At 40.3% G+C, this 21711-nt stretch overlaps 1 protein-coding gene across 1 annotated transcript in view; it reads left to right on the forward strand.

Annotated features, from left to right (window-relative positions):
• The first annotated feature begins 519 nt into the window (after positions 1–519).
• The window catches only part of pip4k2aa (phosphatidylinositol-5-phosphate 4-kinase, type II, alpha a), a 28872-nt gene continuing 7680 nt past the window's right edge, over positions 520–21711 (forward strand). Inside the window, exons 1-3 of the mRNA XM_066680147.1 lie at positions 520–1330; positions 15351–15448; positions 16320–16416. Coding sequence (XP_066536244.1) covers positions 1190–1330; positions 15351–15448; positions 16320–16416 — 336 coding nt within the window. The 5' untranslated portion in view covers positions 520–1189. The remainder of the gene's footprint in view (positions 1331–15350; positions 15449–16319; positions 16417–21711) is intronic.

The raw sequence follows: 21711 nt of genomic DNA on the forward strand, positions 1-21711 counted from the left end.
GACAGCTCACCAGGTTTTGGGACAGACCCATTGTGTTTCCCATAAAGAAGTACTGAACACTGTTGCTGCCTCAATGACAGTTGATATTGTGGGGATTACTGCTATTGTATTGGTTGGTACAATCATAAATTATATTATAATATATTACTGTAATAGATGTCTAATTAATATTAAGAAGAAGAAGAAGAAAAAGAAGAAGACGAAGAAGAAGAAAAGAAGAATATATAATCTGTGCTGTGTCACTCATTTTATTATTAGTATCTGGTAGTGCTGCTGCAGTGCTGGTGGATATTGTGGGGATTTTTGCTATTGGTTTGTACTATATCTGATTTTATCCTCTGTATTAATATATCTGATGTTATTCTCGGTTATATTGTCGCTGATATTATTAACAGTATCGATTATCGCGTCGCTGCTGCATTGCCTGTGATGGCCGCTAGTGGGTGGAAGCGGGGCCGGAACCCCAGCTAAAGCCTGAGCAGCTAAACACGAACACGAACAGGTTTTTGTATTTTAGCGGGTACTGCGGCGCGGGGCAGGCTTTCAGTTGGATATTTTTCGCTTGTGTCGGTTCTGCATCAGCGCTTTGGCCCGGGTGATTTAGTGAAAGGGGAAGGGGAAGGGGGCAGTTTTGTTTTTAGACGGACTGCGGCTCGTTAGCCTGGTAGCTTATAGCCCGTTAGCGCTGAGCGGGTAGGTAACTGTGAGGCGTCGTTAGCGCGGATGCTAAAGGGACCGCTGGTAACATTACGGCTCGGTTTAGAGCAGCCCTTGGGGTCGTTCGAGCTCTGATTCGGTCTCTGCGCTCAGATTAGTGCATATCACGGGTCCTATGGCGATATTTTTGAGTGGTCGTTAGTGTTTTGTGTGTCTTTTTGTGGGGGAACCGAGCCGCTGGGTGCGGACTGACTGACCGCGGGGAGCAAGGATTGAGGAACGCACAATTCTTACTAATGTCTGTGTTTTAATGTCTGCTTAGCTTCTAAAATAGTTTTAAGACGAGCCCTTGAATCGTGCTGAGTTGGCTTCGCCCAGCAATGCCCAACGCCAGCCCCAGAGCCTGAGCTCCAGCGGCTTGTCCACCCCAGCTCTTTCCTCTGAAGGACTCAAGGACCGCAAGCCTCGGTGAGATCTGTTTATTAAACCTCGGAATACACAAATAAACAAGTCTCAGACGAAAGCCTCGAGGATGGCCACGGCCAGCAGCATCGCCGCGTCCATCGCGAGTAAAACAAAAACGAAGAAAAAGCACTTCGTGGCTCAGAAAGTGAAGCTGTTCCGAGCCAGCGACCCTCTGCTCAGTGTGCTGATGTGGGGAGTCAACCATTCGGTAAGTGATCATCATTTACAGCGCTCAGATTAATGGAAGAATGAGCTGAGCTTCTTATTTCTGAAGCTCTGAGGTCCTGCTAGTGTCCTACATACTTTACCGGGCATTCAGGAGTCTCATAGAACTTCCATAGTCTCTAATTTACTTATACAGCAGCTTGTAACGTTAGAGAGAGCTGTAGTATGCATCTTTGTAGCTAAGTACTTAAACCAATGTAATACTATCATTTACATTTGTGATATGACTGCCTGTCACTGTCTCTAATCTGAAGCCACAGGTTACCATGCACCTTCCAGCACTGTAGTGTCGACCCTTGCTCTTTGTTAGACTTTCTTAATCTATAAAGCCCTGCATACTTCCTATTTTGGACGGTTAAGCGTCTCATATATCTGCTATAGCCTCTGATTGAATCATACTGCAGAATATAGATGAGAGACAGCTGTAGTACGGCTCTGTATTGCTTTATAATGTAGTGCACTATATGCACTTGAGTATTGTGAATGTCACTGTTACTTTCTTTAAATAAAAATGTGTGTTGTTGTGGTTTTTTCAATAGGTACAGCCTCTCTGCTACAACATTTTTAATGCTGAATTGACTTGCGTGCTTTACTAGACATTCATAAGTAACATGCTTTTACAACACCATAGAGCTGGGTTTTGTGATCTCTGACTGGGTGTCATTCACTCGAGCCTAAAGTCACAGGTGTTACCGTACTCCTTCCAGTACTGTAATGTCCACCCTGGTCTTTATTAGACGGTCTTAAACGATAACAGGCTGTATACATCCTATTTTGGATGTGCATGAGTCACACAGCACAATTATAGCCTCTAATTGCATTATACTGTAGAATATGGAGGAGAGATTGTATACCTTTAATTATACTGTGGTATATTTGCTGTATATGAGTGTTACATGTATATGTGATAGTAGTTTTCTATAAGTATAAATCCAGTACGATAAGTCTTTAATGTAATGATGTGACAGGCATATGTAAATGTGCATTGTTGTGTTTTATACGCAAGTACAACATTATTATAGGAGTCCAGTACTACAGTGTCAACAACTTGGCCTTTGTAAAACTTCCATTTTGGATGTTCATAAATCACATTGTATTTCTATAGCCTCTCATCGAATTATACTATGATATACTATACATCTGTAGACTATAAAGTCCTGCACTTGGCTTGTTTTGGATGTACATGAGTCTCCTGCAGGTAATACAGCCTCTAATTGAACTATTATCCAGTACTACATTATACAGTAGAGAATTCTGAGTAATTCGTATTCTGGTGTTTGAGTTTTTGATGAGAAGCGCATTGGGAACGTGTACTGAACTTGCAGCATGGCATAGGCTGTCATATAGATAGATAGATAGATAGATAGATAGATAGAGAGATAGATATAGTCCTGTGTGTGAAAGCGTGGCTTGAATTGCCCAAAGTTTTCTGAGATCATGAGATATTCATGGTCTAGTTTTGAATGAGTGTGTTTATGCTTGTTGCCTTTAAAGCGAAGTCCTGTTAGTAGATCAGGTCCATCCTGATTGGGTCTTCCCTATAGTCTGATTAATGCAATTTAAGACAGGTAAGGTGAGAATGTCTGTAGTGCGTAAGAACCCATAGTGACATATGTGTCACAAACCCTTTATAAGGTCTGGAAAGTCCCCTTCACAGCTTTATCCTTCACTTTAAATCATGACGTCCCTAAGTGACATTTACTGAACATCCTGGATCCAATCATATGGCAGTGTGTGAATTTGTGTTTGTCTGACCTCATGTACAGAACGACGGTGTGTTTAGTGAATACATAGAGACCATAGAAATTCTTATTTTAAAAGCATATTTTAGTGTTCCAAACTTTTTAACAAATCAAATGCTTTAGTCACCTGTACTAACTCAGATTCTTTTTCAAGGACGAAATATGAAAATACAAATGTAAAAAATAGTTGTTGGGATGTTTGTTTCATTTTAACCCCAAAGTAATTACATAATACAGCTAGAAATGTGGGAAAATCTGTTTTATTTTTGGCCTGTTTTATTTTTCTCATAATTATGGCTTTATGGTTTTCTGCAGCATTGCCCACCTCTATCTGGAATGATCCACGTTATATACACACATTGATACGGCCTTGTGATGGAGAAGTTCATGTTTTTTTTTTTTAGTTTAAGATGTATAAAATGTCATATAAAGCCATGTCTGTAAGCTATATCTGCTTCAGAAGTGTCTTTGTTAGCTCTTGTCTTTTTGCGTGAAAATGTAGGGTTGAATCATACGGCCTCCATAGTCCTTACTTTCTATGAAGTGCACTACTAACTGCAAAACTGTCTTGTTGCCTAATTGACTTATGCAGTGCACTATGTAGGGAATGAACCTGCACTAAAGAAGGGATTTCTTCATTGTCTGCTTTAAATATATCTGCATTTATGTGAACTTTGCTGACATTACTTAAATTGTTAAGAAGTTGAGACTTTAGTTCTTTTTCATTGTCTGTTGCATCTTTTTTTTTTAAATTTCACACTGCAAAAAGTGACTAGTTGAAGAGTAAGCTGAGTAAAACAGAATGTTAGAATATGTTTAATGTCCTTTCCTCTCATTTTCTAATAAACATGAATGCTCAAGCTCTGTAACGTTGTTTCATATGTTTCAGGTTCTACGGTATGTGCATGACACACCATTAGCATGTAATGTGCAGCATCAGCTGAATAATTCAGCTGAGTGTTCTGGAAATTGACTGCACTTAAAATATCTGCAGCAGTCTAACCTGTTACTGCTGTTGCCACACCATCAGCAGGAGGTTGTAACTCATCAGTCTAACTCAGGACAGGACGTCTAAGCGAGTACAGGCAGGGCGTGGGTCTGGAGGCTTCTGTAGCCAGTGGTTGCTGAATGCAGAATGCAAGCGCTGAGTAATGTTTGAATGATTACTAGAGTAATGCTTGAGAAATTCATTACAGAAATGACAGACGACATGGTTTTTTTCCAGAGTGATAGTTATTTTGGCTTTAGGTGCTGGGCTTATAACGCATGGAGATGTGAATATATTGCAAGCATATCTTTAAAAAAAAAAAAAACCTTATAGAAACTAGTTAAGCCTAGTTTTGCCAGACTGCCATCAGCTGTGTAGCAATACAGGTCTCTGGGATTTCACAAACGGGAAGGTAGGGTCAAAAAATACATGCCCTCCTTATTAGAGGTCCTTCAGAAGCTTTGGTGCTTCATAACAGTGTGTTTGTTGTTATTATGGGATATTGTAATACAGGAAAAAGAAGGTCAGAGACAATAAATGTGGAAGTGAAGCAATAAAGCATCACAAAGTTGTAGTTAAAGGGATTTGTGTGATTATTTTGGTGTTTGTAAAATTGGTAAGGCAATTTGTTTTTAAGAGTCCAGCAGGATTTGGACGCATTCATAACGCCTCTGTGTCGTAGCATTAGTGTTTTCTTTGATAATTTTATTTAAAAATAAATTCTAGGGTGTGCCACGGTGGCACTGCACACAGCTCCAGGGTACTGGGATTGTTGGTTGGAGGTGCTCTCCGGGTGACTGATGAGGAGCAGTTTGGTGTGTGTCCGTGAGGGTCATATGGCTGCAGTGCTGTCAGTCCTACTGAAAATAAGTCGTTATAAAAAATACTATTCTCTTTTTAGTAATATTACTGTAAATAAACACGGAAAGACTGAATGATATATTAAACTTAAACGAGTGTGCAAGAGAGAGAAAAAATAGTAAATAGTTTTGTCTGTTATTAATAATATACAAAGTATGTTTGGTTCATACAGATTACTGGAAGGTACAACATATGGGGGCCTGTAAGTCTTTAAAGTCCGATTTCCTCTAATGTGTTGGCTCAGTAATGTCACTGCAGGGCCATTTAAGGTGGAAAGGCTTAATTCATCCAAGTGTCAGCTTCATCCTCTTTTCCACAACAATTTCAATACCAGGGCTGTCAGATTAATTAAGCGGAACTTGAATACTGTCATGAGCCAGGGAACTAACATTAGCATGAACCGAATGTAGATCTTTTAGCGGAGTTTGACAAGGCCTCAAACAGAATTCTGGGTGTTTAAGGTAGCATCAAGCTAACGGAACATACTTTTAGTGGATCTGTGAAAAGTTAAGGATTTTGCAGATAGCCGAATTTGAAAAACGCATTCTTACCACTTTATTTTTTCACAGTAAGTAAAGACACAAACACACATGAAACCGCACAGCTTTAGCCTGCAGCTCCCCTGTGTCTGCAGCTTTGTGGCAAGATCCAGTCCTCGCACATGCCCGTTTCAGGAAAGTACCCTGTTTGGTCAGGCAGTCATGAAAATGCCTCTTCTAGGCAATGATTGAACTTCATATCACATGCCCATAAAATAGAGAGGGACTACACTGTGCTAAGGTGTCTCTTATTGACCATTCTAAAATGCTTGACCTCTTATGACCTCCTCTGTCATTGGTTGACACCAACCCCATGGTGAACAATTGCTGTCCTGAAATGTGGATATTCATTCTTTTTCAGTAGCTCTATTAATGTCCAGTATACTTTTATTATTGCAGTATTTATGGGGAAGAATGACCACAAGCTTCTCGTCTCAGCTGAGATCCACAGGACAGTTATCAGGAAAGGGTAGAGTTTTGGAGAGGAAGTGTGCATTTATAAGTTTCTGAACTATGACTTATTCCCAGAATCAGCTGAGATGTGAGTCATGACAATTTTTTCTTTGTTCTAAAGTAAGTGCTCAAATAGTCTTCCGACTAAAATTCGTGTGGTCATGCCTGATTGTCTCTGAGGGGAATTTAAAGACCATGTGAAAGGATGGTTATATATCATCGCTGTGTCTTTAAAATAGTAACTTTCAGTGGAAGTTAAAGTAAAAAGGTTTTATTCCATTTCCTTCTGGAACTTTTCTAACTTTATCACACACAACGTGAAGAACAGCTGCTCTGTTCAAATGTGAACTGAAAATTGGCTAAAGTAGAGATACGTGACGATATTTAATATAGATATTTTAACCTTTTATTACATTTACATTTTTCACCTAGTTGGCGGTTTCTGTCCATGACCTTGAAATCCCCGTTTCACTGTCATGAGCACAGTGTGGTTATTACCTACAGTTTCATCAAAAGTAGTCAGTGCTTTTTTTTCAGTTGTAGGTACCCTCTACAAGCCTGGTATAAACTGTTTGATTAAACTCGTCTCTATCTCTCTACTCGGCTCTGAAGCAGCTCTCTGTGTCCGTCCCCAATGGGAAAGCTGAGGTGGTGGAGAGCCCCACAGACCACGGTACCCTGTTTTAGCTGCAAACAGCAGGTAGAAGCCAGTAGCAGTCGGCTCTCCACCGCCGCTCTGGCTCATCATGATCGCCTCTGGCTGCTCCTCGGCCTCTACCAAATGTCTGCAGCCGTGTTCAGCATTGGGAGAGGAGGAGGAGGAGGACGTGCAGCCTACGCCACAACAGACTTTCTCATAGCAGCCAAGGCACGCCTCGCTCTGTCACAGCTGTTCGTGTTTAGCAAAAGGCCAAAAAGTATGATGGATGGCTAATATCAACAGACAAACAGTTTAATGCTATTCTTGACAATCATGTGATTATTTCTGCTAGCATACCAACACTGCTCTGCACTGAACTGACATCACAAGGCTGAAATGGTGTGCATTTGTATTTAACACAGGGTGTGACAGATGCATGTTCCTTATAGAAAATACCCTGATCTCCTTATATGACACATGAACTTCAGAGGTCTGTGATTGAGTTTTCAGCCATTGCATAATGGCCAACGCAGACAGGGGGAGTTTGTTGAGTGTCAGCAGGTTCATGTCTGTGGGGTCTGCAGTGTGAAGGATGAATGGATGAATGATTAACTAGTAAATATAGCTTCACTTTAACTACTGGATTTCCCATTTGTGAACCTTAGAGCCATAGTTTGGTCTAAAAACAAATCAGTCACGACTCAGGTCTGTCTTTTGATTTCCTGTAAATGGCTTTTAAATGTTACCACTGTTTTAGCTATGTTAGGTACGTGACTCAATGTTTATATATAGGAGCATGTCCCAGTTTCAGAAACCACATAGATGATAAGTCTATTAAATGTTACCTGTGATGCTGTCTGATGCGTAATAGGGTTTTGGTACAAAGCTAAAGGAGTAAACTTCTGACACCAGTGTTGCGTGGATATGTGTAAATGTGGCGGTTGTTTGTGACATTACACAAAGAGTGAATACAAAATGGATTGTTTTTGTTGCTCATTTCCCCATAAATTTGTTTAAATTAATGCAAACATAAATTTCTTCTGATACTGAGACACTTGGAAAGTATCGTGATGTCGTGCTTCTCAGTGGTGCCCAGCGCTGAATGGAATTGAGGCCGTAGGAGGCTGAGAATTTGAGAATAAAATGCCTCACTGGCTGGAAAACAGAACGTTCCTTATCTTTGAAGGCGCCTTCTATGAAACACATTGACTGCCATTCTCTGGACCCCAGCCACGCTGCCACATTCTTCTCTCTGAAACTGGGCCTTCGGGATGGTGGAGGGCTTTCAGCTTCTTTTTTTCCTCCCCGTCCCCCAGTTCTGTTTTCCAGCCCTGTGGTGAAGGAGAGTTCAGCGTTTTCTGGAGACGGTGTAGCGCCCTCGAGTGCCTACGCCGCTGCCCTAATGAATCATGCATGCAGCTGTTGGCTCTGAGAGATTGTAGAGCGCTAAACACACATCACCTTTCATTCAGGCCCCGAACCAGGCCAGAATTTAGCTGCCGAAATGCTGCTGAATTATTATTACATGATGCAACTTTGCTTGTTTTGGTTTTTAAGACTTGCTTCATGTCTTCTTTATTTATTATTATTATTATTATTATTATTTTTCCGGGCTGGCTTGGTATAAATTGTAAGGTGGATATTGATATTTTATCAGCGTGTAATATGAAAAAGTAGAATGTCTAATATTAATAAGGCCCTTTCTTTTGCCATCTTTCATCGAAAACTGACATTTAAAGGAGTTTATACTACTATATGTATCATATGGTTGTAGCATTTTCAAATTTTAATGAAGTGTACCTGGGGGTGGGGGGCATGTTTAGCATAATAGACAGCGTGTGGTTTAATCACACTGGTGTAGCTTGTGGAGTGGCCAGAGCTAAGTTTAATCACATGGAATTCACTAGCACAACATCACAGGCCATGTTGGTTTTTCCACTCTTTACGTTTATTCTGTGCGTGATTCATTTCTTACTTTGAGCCAATACAATAGAGCGAAAGATTTCTGTCATTCTGTGAGCCAATTAGAACAACGGGATGGTTCTTTGTTGTCTTTTTGTCTTATGGCTCTTATCCAATGCATGTTACCTACTTGGCTTAGGTCTGCATGTTTTTGGGACCTGATCTCTGGTAGCTTGTCCATTTGCACAGCTCACCCCCAAAATATAGTTAAAGATGGCAAAACTCCATCCCTAACAGGAACAGTGGGCTTTGAAAACCATAATAACAGCGGCGGTAAAGTTAAGGGTTGTTTACTCGTGGTGTATTGGAGTGTTGTTGTTGTTTGGGACTTAACACAGCTCCGTCATCAGTTCAGACAGATCAGTTTGTTCCTTCCTTGTTGCAGCGTCCAGCTCTCGCTGGATTCTTTTGTCGACCACCGATCCAATGACTATTTGAACCTCTTCAAAAGACTACGGCGTAATTTTACGAGCTGCTGTCGTGAGTTGGATTAAAAACAAATGTGATCTTTGTTGCAGCTGGAGATTTTACAAATGGAGAGTTGGTGCTGGACGTCTGCGTTGCGTGGCGTAGAGTGACGACTCTCTCTGGACAATCAGTGCTGTAAAGTGGGTGGAGATAAGAGGCAGACATGGCTTATAGTCACGGCTTTTTAAAAAAAAAAAAAAAATTAAAGTCTTAAAATAAAGAAGACCTTCTCTAATTTGAGCTGTGGGCTAATTCATTCTCTAGGTTGTGAGATGTCTGCAGCTTACTGTACACCAATATCTCTCTGCCTCAATCTCTCTCTCTCTCTCTCTCTCTCTCTCTCTGACACTTTTCTTTGCTAAGTGCTCTGTGATTCCCAGACTCTCTCTCTCTCTCTCTCTCTCTCTCTCTCTCTCTCTCTCTCTCTCTCTCTCTCTCTCTCCTCTCCCTCTTTTTCTCTTGAGAGAGTTGCCCTGTCTGTGTTTGTCTGGATTGCATAAGGAGTTTCTAAAATTAGCCGAGATCCAGCAGCAGAGCGTGGCAGTGGGTGAATGGACACAACATTTCTTCGCAAACTTGTATCTCAAGAGCCATCAGTGAGAATCAGGTTGCGTCAGGCACCAAAACCAATGCTTTGATCAGTAGTTTAAATAGTAATTCTCATTTTCTTATGAAATTGTATACTTTGACACACACTTTTTCAGACCTGGAGATGGATCAGGAGGTAAAATTCATAATTTTCCATTTATATGATTAGTTTTATGAAATATACTACCGTCTTGAAGCAGAATGGATAAACTTGTGTAATCTTACATGTAAATACTTTAAGCTGATTTCACGCTGTGCAGGCGATATTGAAATTTGATTTTATGCTCAGTGCGCTGGAGTGCAGTCTCCAGATTCTCGTTCAAGGTTCAGTGCCATGAAAGCCCACTAGTTTTGTCTCAAAGAGGGATTTTTTTTAGATGTATGGCGGCAGGCTATGAATAGCCTCAAATTTGACCTTTCTGTTTTGTACCCACTTGGCCTGCTCCTGGAAATGGAAGGGGCCATTAGGTTACGCAAACACTGACTCGATTTAGCCAGACTTCTCTAACCTTTTCTGCAGCGCTTGCTTCAATGTGGTTTTGGCCTCAGGTGAAATGTGAAGAATAGCTCATTCGTTGTCCTCCAATTGTTAGGCTTAAAGAGGTGATGTAATTCTTCTGTGTCTGTGGTGCTTGTTCTGGTTCTTAATGAAACGTCTGTGACCTGCTTTGGTCAAAACCCCACGAGCCCCACAGCAGTGTTCTCCCCCTGTGTAAACAGCCCTGTTCAGAACGCCCGCTTTCAGCACCTGTTCCTTTAAATGATAATGAACTGCTTGCTGTTCACCCCGACCCTGAGCGCACAGCAGTGAGGAGCGAGGAGCAGAAGCTGTGGGTTTTTTTAGTTGTTTTCGCTTAGTTTTCTTTCTTAACTTTACTTCTCTCTTTTTACTCGTTGAACACATGTCTGTTTTTCTGTGTTTCACTTTGTCTTTGCGCTCTCACGTAAATGCGGGTTTGTGATTGGACAGACTCTGACGAGGGGATAATTCTAAAGTCTTTGCACTTGACGTCAGAAACGGAGCAGAATCAGAATGACTTGTTTTAATTCCATATTATCTGATTTTTTTCTTCTTGTTTAACATGAGAAAGTAGTATAGCTCAAGCAGTTTTACAGTGAATAAACACAAGAGAAAGCCTATTTTAACACGGTGTGTGTGTGTGTGAGATGAGCTCTTTGCTCCTTCCTGTACTGATAAGGATGAGCATGCAGCGGAAAACCTGACTTTGCTGCCATGGAGACAAACAGGAAGTGGTTGTATGAAACTTGGCTGCTGAGATGTGTGTGCAGAGATAAGTGCTGAGTTTGCACTTGGTGAATGAAAAGGGAATCGTAGCTGCAGGCCAGTAAACACTGGATGAACAGATAGGAAAATTCTGACCTGATGCTGAATTCTGATATACACTGTTGTTTTAGATGTTTGTGATTTCCTTCTTTCAAGCAGAACTAGAGTAACAGATCATTTAAAACAGGTTCAGCAGCTCTCGTTTTGGAACTCTCTTGACTACAGGCTACAAAATTGAGCAAACACTGGAATTTGAATATGCAAATATTGATTTGGCAGGTCTATATTTAAACACCATAGATTTGGTGCATTGCTTTATAAAACAATCTTAGCTATGAGCAGCAGGGGAATGTTAATCGTTCTTCTAGAGGGACATTTTAATCCTGTTTTTAAACACAGTTTCGGTGTGCTAAGTCTGAAGACGTGATAAAACATGCCGCTCTGATTCTGCTCCAATTCTGACGTGAAATGCAGAGATTAAATTGCCCCGCCCCATCGTGTGAGTCTGTCCAGTCACAGCGCTGGTTTATGTGAGAGAACAATGATGAGGTTAAACACAGCAAAACAGAAACAACGAGTGCAGAGAAATAACAGCACCTAGTAAAAATGAGAATAGAGGCGAAAACAGCTTAAATATGTGATGATCTGGCTCCCTGTTCTGGACGTGTTCCTGCCTGGCGCCCAGTTATTCCTGAAGATTCACCAAAACCATGACCAAGGTGTAGCAGCTACAGAAGAATACATTTGTGAATATTTACTTGAGAAGTACATAATTAAAAGCCTCTAAGGCACAGTGATATTTAGTTCACGATTTTGGGCTGTGGTTCTGCAGTAGTAGCTTCACTGCTACAGTACGAGTTTATTCCACCGACATGATGCTAATTGTCACCTTCATTGGCTTCAGGGTCTTAACCACATCCTCTGTCCTCGTAGTGTGAATGCCATCTTTCCACCTGACTCTGAGCTCGATTTAACGACACGCCTCAAGTCTCTCATTTGACACAAGTGGGTGGACGATATGGCAAAAATATCACAATGCTTCGTCATTTCTACACCACACTGTTGTTGTGAGTTGCAACAATTGACGACCCATGAAAAGGGAAATCCACCGATGTCTTTGAACGATTACAAACACACTGCATATTTTAGACTTTTTCTGCCATGCCTCTTTTTTCAAATGAAAATATTATCAAGCCCTCCTCACTCACACACACACGCACACAGAAATATTTTGCTTCCAGACTCCAGTGGATGTTTATTTTAGTATTCATACATAACTTCAACATGTTTCTGTAAAAAAATAAAATAAAATCAATGAAGAGAGTAACATAATTTTTAGGGTGGATTCATTACCAGTGACATGCATTATGTAACTCATTCATTTGCCTTGCAGCACTCCCACCTCCAATAGTGTCCAAGAATGCCCCCGACTTTGGGAACCACTGCTTTATTGGATAAAATCTAAGCACAATCATTATATTTTCAATTATGCTCTTGGTAAAGATACGGGTTAATTAAAGGTTAAACGCAGCAAAACCAACACAAAGCGCGGATAAATGAGTATTGTGTTAAAAACGAGAACGTAGAAAAACAGAGCGAAAATGACTAAAACCAGAGCTTCTGCTCCCCGCTTCTCACTGCTGTGCGCTCAGGGTGGGGTAAATAGTGAGATGCTCATTATCATTTGAAGGAGCATGTCGCCTTTAACCATTCAGACATCTGGTTCCATTTACCACCACTGTAAACTGTTGTTTTTCTAGACCTGCATATTAAATGAAATTAAACAGGCTTATTCTAGACTCTCAGGCACAAAACCGTGATAATTCTTCGTAGACAATGGGTTACATGGATCTAAATTAAAAACAAATAGAAATGGACAAAGAAAAGCAATGCTTATGAAGAAACAGTAGGTCCACTGCATGTTAGAGAGCGATTAGGAGCTCCTCGGTGTGTCAGGGACATGCTGGAGGTGGCAAAGAACAAACTGAGGTATAATTAGATTTTCAAAAAATAGAAATCTGTTGATGTTATTGCTGCCCCATGATGCTTTGAGCTCTCATAGCTCTGTGATTGCGAAGTGGCAATTTGGCTTGATGTCAGACTGTGGCGAAGCCTCGAGGGGAGCCACACTGCTCACGACGTCCTGCAGTGGCGGGTCAATGCCGACCTTAAAAGACAAATTAACACTTGTTGAAAAACCTGGTTAATTTATGACTTGCAAGAATGAATCCAGTACCAGTACACTGTGCAGTAATGCCCTGTAAACTCTAACACGCTTAGTTAAGCCTCATCAGGTATTTGAAATCAGAGGATGTTGAAAATGCTAATTTAATTCTGATTTAAATCACATTTGTGTTTTAAGAAAGTGTCTTAGGGCCAAAAACTAAAATTAAAACTATAAAAAAAATTGAGAAATCACAATAAAATTAAAATTGCAATATTTCAAAAACAAATGTAATTTGGAATGAAAGTAGTGGTTTAATGAAAATAAAGCTGTAATGTTGTCATATGAAAAAAAAGTCGTATTATTTAGTAGTCTTGGTAAATGAAATACTATTGAGTGTAGGCTCTTTTTCCCTAATTTTGCTGATGTTTAATTTGAATCTTAGCCTAGTGTTTTATCGCTCCACTGAAAGATTTAAACGTTTTTGGACACACATTCATCCAACAATTTCCCTCTTCACTCATCTGGGCACCCTCACCCTCATCTGGTAAGGCATTTGAGTAGATACTGTAACATTTATTTGAGGATTTGGTGGCATTAAACCTCCCAAACCTTATTGAGATCAGGTACTGCTTTTGGAGAATATGTTCTGGATCCCAAAAACTACTCCAGCTCATCTCAGAGCTACTTCAGAGAACGGGTTCAACTGCTCCATAACCCAACTTTGGGGCGTATTAAATACCTCTGGCCTACAGTTACCATTAGTCATGTTGACCGTTGACAGTTACCATTAGTCATGTTGACCGTTGACAGTTACCATTAGTCATGTGCAGCTGCTTCAAAGCATCCTGTTTCATATGATCATTTTCAATGATGTGTACACTTTGAAGAAGCTAAATTCATGGCTATATTTACTTCCATTTTGAGGGTTATTACTGGGACGTTATTACGATATTGGTTTCTGCCATGCGTCCAGGTTGTATAGCAAATAAATATACAACAATCAAACAACAATAGTTTGTTGCTGCTGCCTCGTGGCTGGAAAAAATGTTGGAGCTGTTAATGTTAACCCCAGAGTTGGTGTTATTATATATTTTTTGTTTTAAGTGTCTGCAAATGAGTCACTGAATCCCTCGACCAATACAGTGACAGTATGTTTCTCAATCACAATTTTACATCCAGAGTTTTATTGCTACAGCTCTATAATAATCTCCTTCATTAAGGTTTTATTGCTCAGTGCCGTGGCAGTGTTTCCACTGAAGCTGTTTTGGTGCTAAATGAGCGCTGGGTCATTTTCGAATGCAGCACCATCACAGCTATTGTTTCAGTGCTTGTATTAAAGCCCTTCATTGTTTTATCAGAGACATCGCCTTCTGACAGCCAGGCCTCATCGCTCACACTGTGTCATTGTGCCTGTCCTTTCAGTGGGGAGGGTGGGAGGGAGAGAGAATGAGCGAGAGATATTTAGGATCTTGATTTGCAAACTTCACTGTGGTATGGTGGAACACAGTTCTGGTTCTTAATGAAACATATGTGACTTGCTTTGGTCAAAACCCCACAAATCCTACAATCCTCCCCCTGTCTAAACGGCCCTGTTTACAACGCCCGTTCTGAATGCCATTCAGCACCTGTTCCTTTAAATAATAATGAGCCACTCGCTGTTCACCCCGACCCTGAGCGCACAGCAGTGAGGAGCAAGGAGCACAAGCTCTGGTTTTTATCCGTTTTGTCTCTGTTCCCTTTCTTTTCTGTTCTCATTTTCTCCGTTTTTACTTAGTGCTCGAATTTCTCCATGCTCATTGTGTCTGTTTTGCTGCGTTTAACCTTGTCTTTGGGGTCTCACATAAATGCAGTCCCAGGCTTGTGACAGGCTGAGATGAGGGGCAATTCTAAAGTCTCTGCAGAAGCGGTGCAGAATCAGAATGGCTTGTTTTATCCCATGATTTCATGGCATCATGATAAGACATTTTAAAGGGGCTGTAGGGAAAGTCTATTTTGATTGAGTCTGTTCTTAGTTTATGAACATAGGATATTGGATATTGGAACATTTCTGTGAGGATTTGATGGCTTTAAAAGATGAGAACATTAATAAACTCAGTTACTGTTTTTGGACGTTAAATTATTAAGGCCACTCCACCTTCTCCCAAAATTCCTCCAGTGCTCGGGGGATTTATACATGTATTTATCCACCTCTTCAGCCTACAGCACTTCAGTCCTGCCCAAGCTGTGGATCAGGGCTCTTATTATAACACAGCACAATTTTGAGTGTGGATTCGTGACCGTTGCTGAGTGTCTTTCTTTTTGTTTTCACAGATAAATGAGTTGAGTCATGTTCAGATCCCCATTATGCTGATGCCTGATGACTTCAAGGCCTATTCTAAGATCAAGGTGGATAACCATCTGTTTAACAAGTGAGTGTCATCTGTTTACATCCGTCTCCATGCATGCAGAACTGTCAACATGCATGAAGTATTTACCATTGTCAAATGGATTAACATTTATTTGTGGAGGATTTATCACCTGGCCAAATTACATTTCTATCGGCGACATTTGGATTGAATGGTGATTGCGCCTTTTATTCCATTAAAAGCTCTAATGTGAATGTTGTATATGACGTGCAATTATAACAGTAATGAGGTGAATATAATTATAACAATGCCACCTCCAGTTTGACTCTGCTTTTATACAGCAGTTCCAGACACGCCGTTAATTAATGAATAGGAATGAGGCACAACACATTAGGATTTGGTCATTTACGTAATTGTTTATTTGGCTTCATCCTACCAAAATATTTCTGCAGGTGGACTGATACCATGCAGAAACTGCAGGCAGTCCACCTGTGTATTTTAATGAGCGATGTCTATGGGTTTTACTGCTCAAGTTGAAAATTTCGTTGGGTAAAAATCCACTTTGTTTGCAGAACGAGTGGAGACAGCATAATCCACGTGCTGCTGTGTATGTAAGAGCAGTTTGAGATGAATCTACTCTGCTGTCTGAACACAACTGATTTAAACCATTTAAACCTGCCTGAAGGCCAAGTCGGATGCTGTTGCTGTAGTACTTCCATTTTAAAATCTCCGTCCCGTGTGATGCTGCTTAAATGTGGGTTAATAAGAGACACCAGAGGGTAAAAGCAGAGGGATATATGAGTTATAAGTTCCAGTGTTGTTTCAGTATATATCAGCGCTCATAGAAGTTTGGAACTTACTTGTGGAATTACTAATAAGCTATATACTGCACCTTTGAATATAAATGTTATTGTTTTGTTTCTGTGTCTTACAGGGAGAACATGCCGAGCCATTTTAAGTTTAAGGAATATTGCCCTCTTGTTTTCCGGAATTTGAGAGAGAGGTTCTGCATCGACGACCAAGACTTTCAGGTATGTTCCAGTTAAATGGATGAACAGTATTTGCTTATTCACCTCCCATCTCCAGTGCAAAACATGCCTGGGATGATCAGATGGTCTTATGGGGATTTAATAAATGAGAATCTTTTTTTTTTTTCAGTGAACGTGACTTTTACGGGCTGGGTCTTAACTCCTGATTTAGCCTCTGTGTCATCACTATGCTGTCAAAGCTAAAATGTGATCTACATCCTTCCCTATTTCAAATAAATGTGCTGTTCATTTTTCACTTTCTAGATTAACCTTAACTAAATCTCAGTAAAGCCAAAACGAGTTCCCTTGTTGTGAAAGGGAAGTCCTTTTGTGTGTTCTCAGCCTACAGTGGCCATCTGCATTTTTTTGGAGCTGTTATATTAAATGTTAATTGTAAATTTATGGCAACAGGTAGTGTCTGTCACACAGCTCCTGAGATCTGGGGTTAAGTCCCGCTCCAGGTGACTGTCTGTGAGAAGTGTGGTGTGTGCTCCGGTCTTCTCCCACGGTCCAAAAACACGTGGGTGGATTGGCGACTCAAAATGGTCCATAGGCGTGAGTGTGTAAGTGAATGTGTGAGTGTCACACTGCAAAGGATTGGCGCCCCCTCCAGGCTTTTTTCCCACCTTGCGCCCAGTGATTCTGGGTAGGCTCCAGACCCACCGTGACTCTGAACTGTTTAAGCACTTACAGACAATGAATGAATGAAAATTAGTGGTACAGAAATACTTGTGTATCTGTCATGAGTGGATTTTTAAAGGCTAAAGCCTTAACAAAACTAGCCCTTTAAACTACTGTGCATCAGGCCTCCTCTTATATTTTTATAAGCCTTTCATATAATGGCTTCCTGTTGATTTTAGAGCTGGACATCTGGTTCCATTCACCAACACTGGAACCCTTTCTGAATGTGTGAACCACTCTCAAGAATGTGTGTCTTAATGATTCTTTATGATTAAAAATCACAGAAGTTGAAATAAGGCTGGAGTTTCCAGTTAAGAGCCTGTAAACTCTTAATGACGGTGTGAATTCATGTTCAAACATTTTAGAAATGGTGAGAATTTAGCACCAAAACAGCGTCAAACATTACTGTAACATCACAGCACAAGGGTAGCACTTGCTACACTTTCTGAACTGTATAAAGTAGACTCAGCTCTCCTTGAGAAAAGCCCATGATTAATGAGATGTAATTTAGCCATTAACCCCTCAATCTACCATCCAAATGTAGACCATTATTCCTCTTAATGACAGAATAATTTCAGGGCAATCCTTCGCCTGCCTCAGCCACCCACATACAAATAGGGCTCTTAATTCATCCTCATAATTTCCTCTGCGTCCCTCCAGCACCTCTCGCTCCCACACCAAAGAAAACCCTCTTGTTTGTGGAGAGTAGGGGAACTCGTCATGCCTTAGGCAAGAGGGGTTTTTCCCTCCGTCTTTAACTTAATGAGGAACAAATCACAGTTTACTGTTCTACAAAGCGGCAAAATCCAAGAGTGTGACATTGTTTTAGATTGACAGAATGTAATATCAGTTTTCTCTACTGTTAAATGTAAAGTGCAAACCAAGCATGGATTGATGTAGTGGTTGGCTGATAAAGAGCAATGTAGTAGTGGAGAATAGCATTGATAGAAACCTTATAAGAGAGATTATACATGTTGAAAATTACTGATAATATTAGACATAAATAATGAATTTTTAAAAAATCAAATATTTATGGGTGTTATAGTTACATCATTTCTTGTAGTTAATTTCACAGTTGTTTTATTTGCTGATGTTTGAGCCTAACTGTGAGATGTTCCTGTTTAAAATCAGAGCATGTAGTTACAGACAAAAAAGCACCACAGTGAGTTTAATCAGAATAGATTTATTAAGGTCAGTCATTCAGGAACCGTGTTCTACACCTGGCTCATATTCATTGGAGCAGAACCTCTCCAAGACATGGAGCATTTGCATTAAAAAAACAACACAAACTGGCCATTTAGGAACATTTGGGTTCCATTTGTTTCCCTGTAGATTCACTTTTGTTGATATGTAAGGGTCTTTTCTAAAAGGGTCCAGGGAACAAGAACACTGTTGCTCTGCTTGCTACACATTGGTCTATGCCATGAAGTGTAGATGCTAAATAGTGATGTGGAGACTTGCTGACAGTGTTGCCACTGGCTCTTCTTTTAGCCACATAAAGCCTGGTCTCAAGGCGAATGTCCTCTTCAGAGAGAAAAAGTGGTGAATAAAGAAGCAGGAGCCCATGGACTCCATCCAGCAAAACTTCTCGCTGTTTAGCTAGTAGAGCCACACACACACACACTACCTGAGTTATTCTTATTTGGTCAGCAAGGATATATGGCGACTTAACCGATGCCTTTGTCAGTTCATATGGGAACCATCAGCTGACCGTGATATCAGACAATCAATCTGTAAACCACCTTTAAACCACTGAAGTGAATTTTTATCATGTATAATATCTTCGTTTATTAAAACAACGATCATAATGGCCACTCTATAAACAGGAACAGCCACATCAGGCCTGCTCCAATTATTTCATATTGACTTCCTCAGAAGATCACATACTGCAGAGATTTCCTGAACCCATAGCTTTATTTAGAGGGAAAAAACAAGTCTTATTTACCGGTTTGAGCTTCCTGAGATTACTCACTAAAACTCCAACTCCCAAGATGCTTTGTTTGTTGAAGATTCTCAGTGGACACTGCAGAAAACCAGACGTCACCGGACCAAATTGAGGATGAATTTTACCATTTCTTTTGTTTTGTTTTCAATACCGTTGTGCTTTAGTCAATAAGTGGTGAAATTGATGTTACTGCTGCTCATAATAGTTTGGTCTATCGTCACTCTAATGTCAAAGGCTTCTGGAAAGAAAATCAGACGCCCTTTATAATCTCATAAGTGGAGGAATATAAATGATCCAGAATGACTCATGTAATAACTTTCTGACTTCAGTTTGTGTTGTGTGGAGCTCATGTGGTTGTTAAATGACTGGGAAAATCCAAATGAACAAATATGAGGAACAGAGAGAGGGAGAGGGATTTGGGTGAGCTGGTGTCCAGCCCACATCTGTCTCTCTTTTTCTAATACTTCGTTAACCAGAGCCATGCCATAAATAACACTGAGTATTCTTTAATGACTCCAACTACCATTTATTTTTAGACATTTTAACCAGCAGTAAAGTGAGTAAAAGAAATATTTTAGTCTTGCATCGCCCAAATATTTTTCATCCCAATAAAATCTAAATACATCATCATACATCAGTTTGAAGTGTCTGTCAGATGTAAATGTGTTATGTTTTTTGCTGTTCTCTGTATAATTCCTCTATGATCGTACATTCCCCCATCCCCAAAAAAAGACAGCACATTTGTGTGTGTGTGTGTGTGTGTGTGTGTGTGTGCGTATTTAGGGTTAGACAGCCGGTGGGACAGAATGGCAGTGTCTACAGCTGTGTCTGTCACTCAAAAACACACACACACACACACACACACACACACACTCTCTCTCTCTCTCTGAGACGAGCCTCCAGCCCTGTGGTCCTCTCAAGTACGTCACATCACCTCAGCAAAGGGTTTTGTTTTCTTTTTTTTTTTTTTTTTTTTCCTCACCCTCTGAAACTGGGGCGCACACACTGACAGAAAGGCTCCAGCAAGAACACAAAACTCTCAAAGAGTGTGTGTGGTCAGACAGCCATTCTGTTTTGGGGCTCATACTTTGGGTTTCCATCCTGTTTTTGTGTGAAGAACATGAAGCGTCCCATTCTAAAGCAGCGTAGTTGGCTTTGTCCCGACAGACCGTAACGCTCGTCCAGAGAGAGAGGAAAAAGTATTTTCATACACACTGTCTGAACTACTGTCCAATGAAAAACACTGGCTCAGATTCCCTGTCTAAGCACAATAGTTAGGACAGGTTTTATACTGTTTAAATCTTTATTGAAATTTCCACTACATGTTTCCACTACATGGTCTGCAGAGATATAATTTTTTTATTTATAGATTGAAGTAAGTGCAGTCAAAATTGAGTCTGATCAAAAAGGCAATCTGTATACTATTAAGCTTTTAAATGAAATTTTATGTGGTGTGCTTTTGTTTTTTTTCTGGGACTGTTCTTGTTTGTAGTAGGCTCTGAGCTCAATGTCTTACACTATATTTATATTTATATCATCGCTTAAGAATTGTATGTCCTCGTTTATGTCATCTTTCATTTGCTACTGTGCCAGTAGTTAGTCTTATCCATAGCTGTCACCAGTAGACAAGTTTGTGGACACTGGCTTATCCATTTTGTTTCTGAAATGACAGGTATTTATAGGGTGTTTGTCCTCCATTGGCTGCAGTAACAGCTTATGCTCTTTTAGGAAGGCTTTTCACTAGATGTTAAAACTGCATCTATGACACTGAACAGACCCCAACAGCAGGGACCAGCTCATCAATATGTTAGGAGTTGCAGTGGTTACGTTAAACAAAGGCTGAAATAAGCCCTATTCGGGCTTAATTAGTTTTACATGAGGCGATGGAGTAATGTCAATATTACCACGTGACATCAGTAATGTTTATGATAATATTATTCACACTGGATAAGAAATCTTGGTGAAAATAACAGATGGGAGTGGCTACACACACTTACACGTTGACGTCACAGTGGATCAGACACAGCAGTGCTACTGGAGTATTTAGACAGTCAGTACTCTTCTGAGAACCACATTTCTTTCTGGTCCTTTAAACATATAATGGCCAAAAACAACTTCAGTTGTCCTTTACACTGTTATTAAAACTGTCCTTATAAACCATTAAATAGTAGTAAATGTATGAATAGGATACACTTTTATAACACATCTCTAGCTGCTTTTGTACACAAAACATATATATATCTACCCTCACCAGAGCGATCCTTTAGGTCGTCTTGTGGATTTTAAAGTTGCACATCGTTCACCCCAAGGTTTGCCACATACTCAAACAGTTTATATGATGTCAATAAAGCCTCCTCCAGCTCCTTCACTCTTGAGAAAACCCGCAATAACTCCTGCCTCACATGTCAATCGGGTTAATATAATCAGGGCTTATTTTCACTGCTTGTTAAACAGTAGGTAAAAGGCTGTGGAATATTTCCTGAAAAGGAAGCGCACACTCCGGAAAAATGACTGAAGTAATCTATTCAGACGGGATTAAATTACTGAGGTACTCTGGTAATATTTACGTTACCCCATGTTCACAGGTCAGACTAATCCTGTCCTAATAGGGCTAAAGTCTTGTTTGATGAGTCTGATCAGATGGGCATCTTAAAGGGGAAACCCACACACAA

Source organism: Hoplias malabaricus, chromosome 1 (genome assembly GCF_029633855.1).
Source record: "Hoplias malabaricus isolate fHopMal1 chromosome 1, fHopMal1.hap1, whole genome shotgun sequence".
NCBI lineage: Eukaryota > Metazoa > Chordata > Actinopteri > Characiformes > Erythrinidae > Hoplias > Hoplias malabaricus.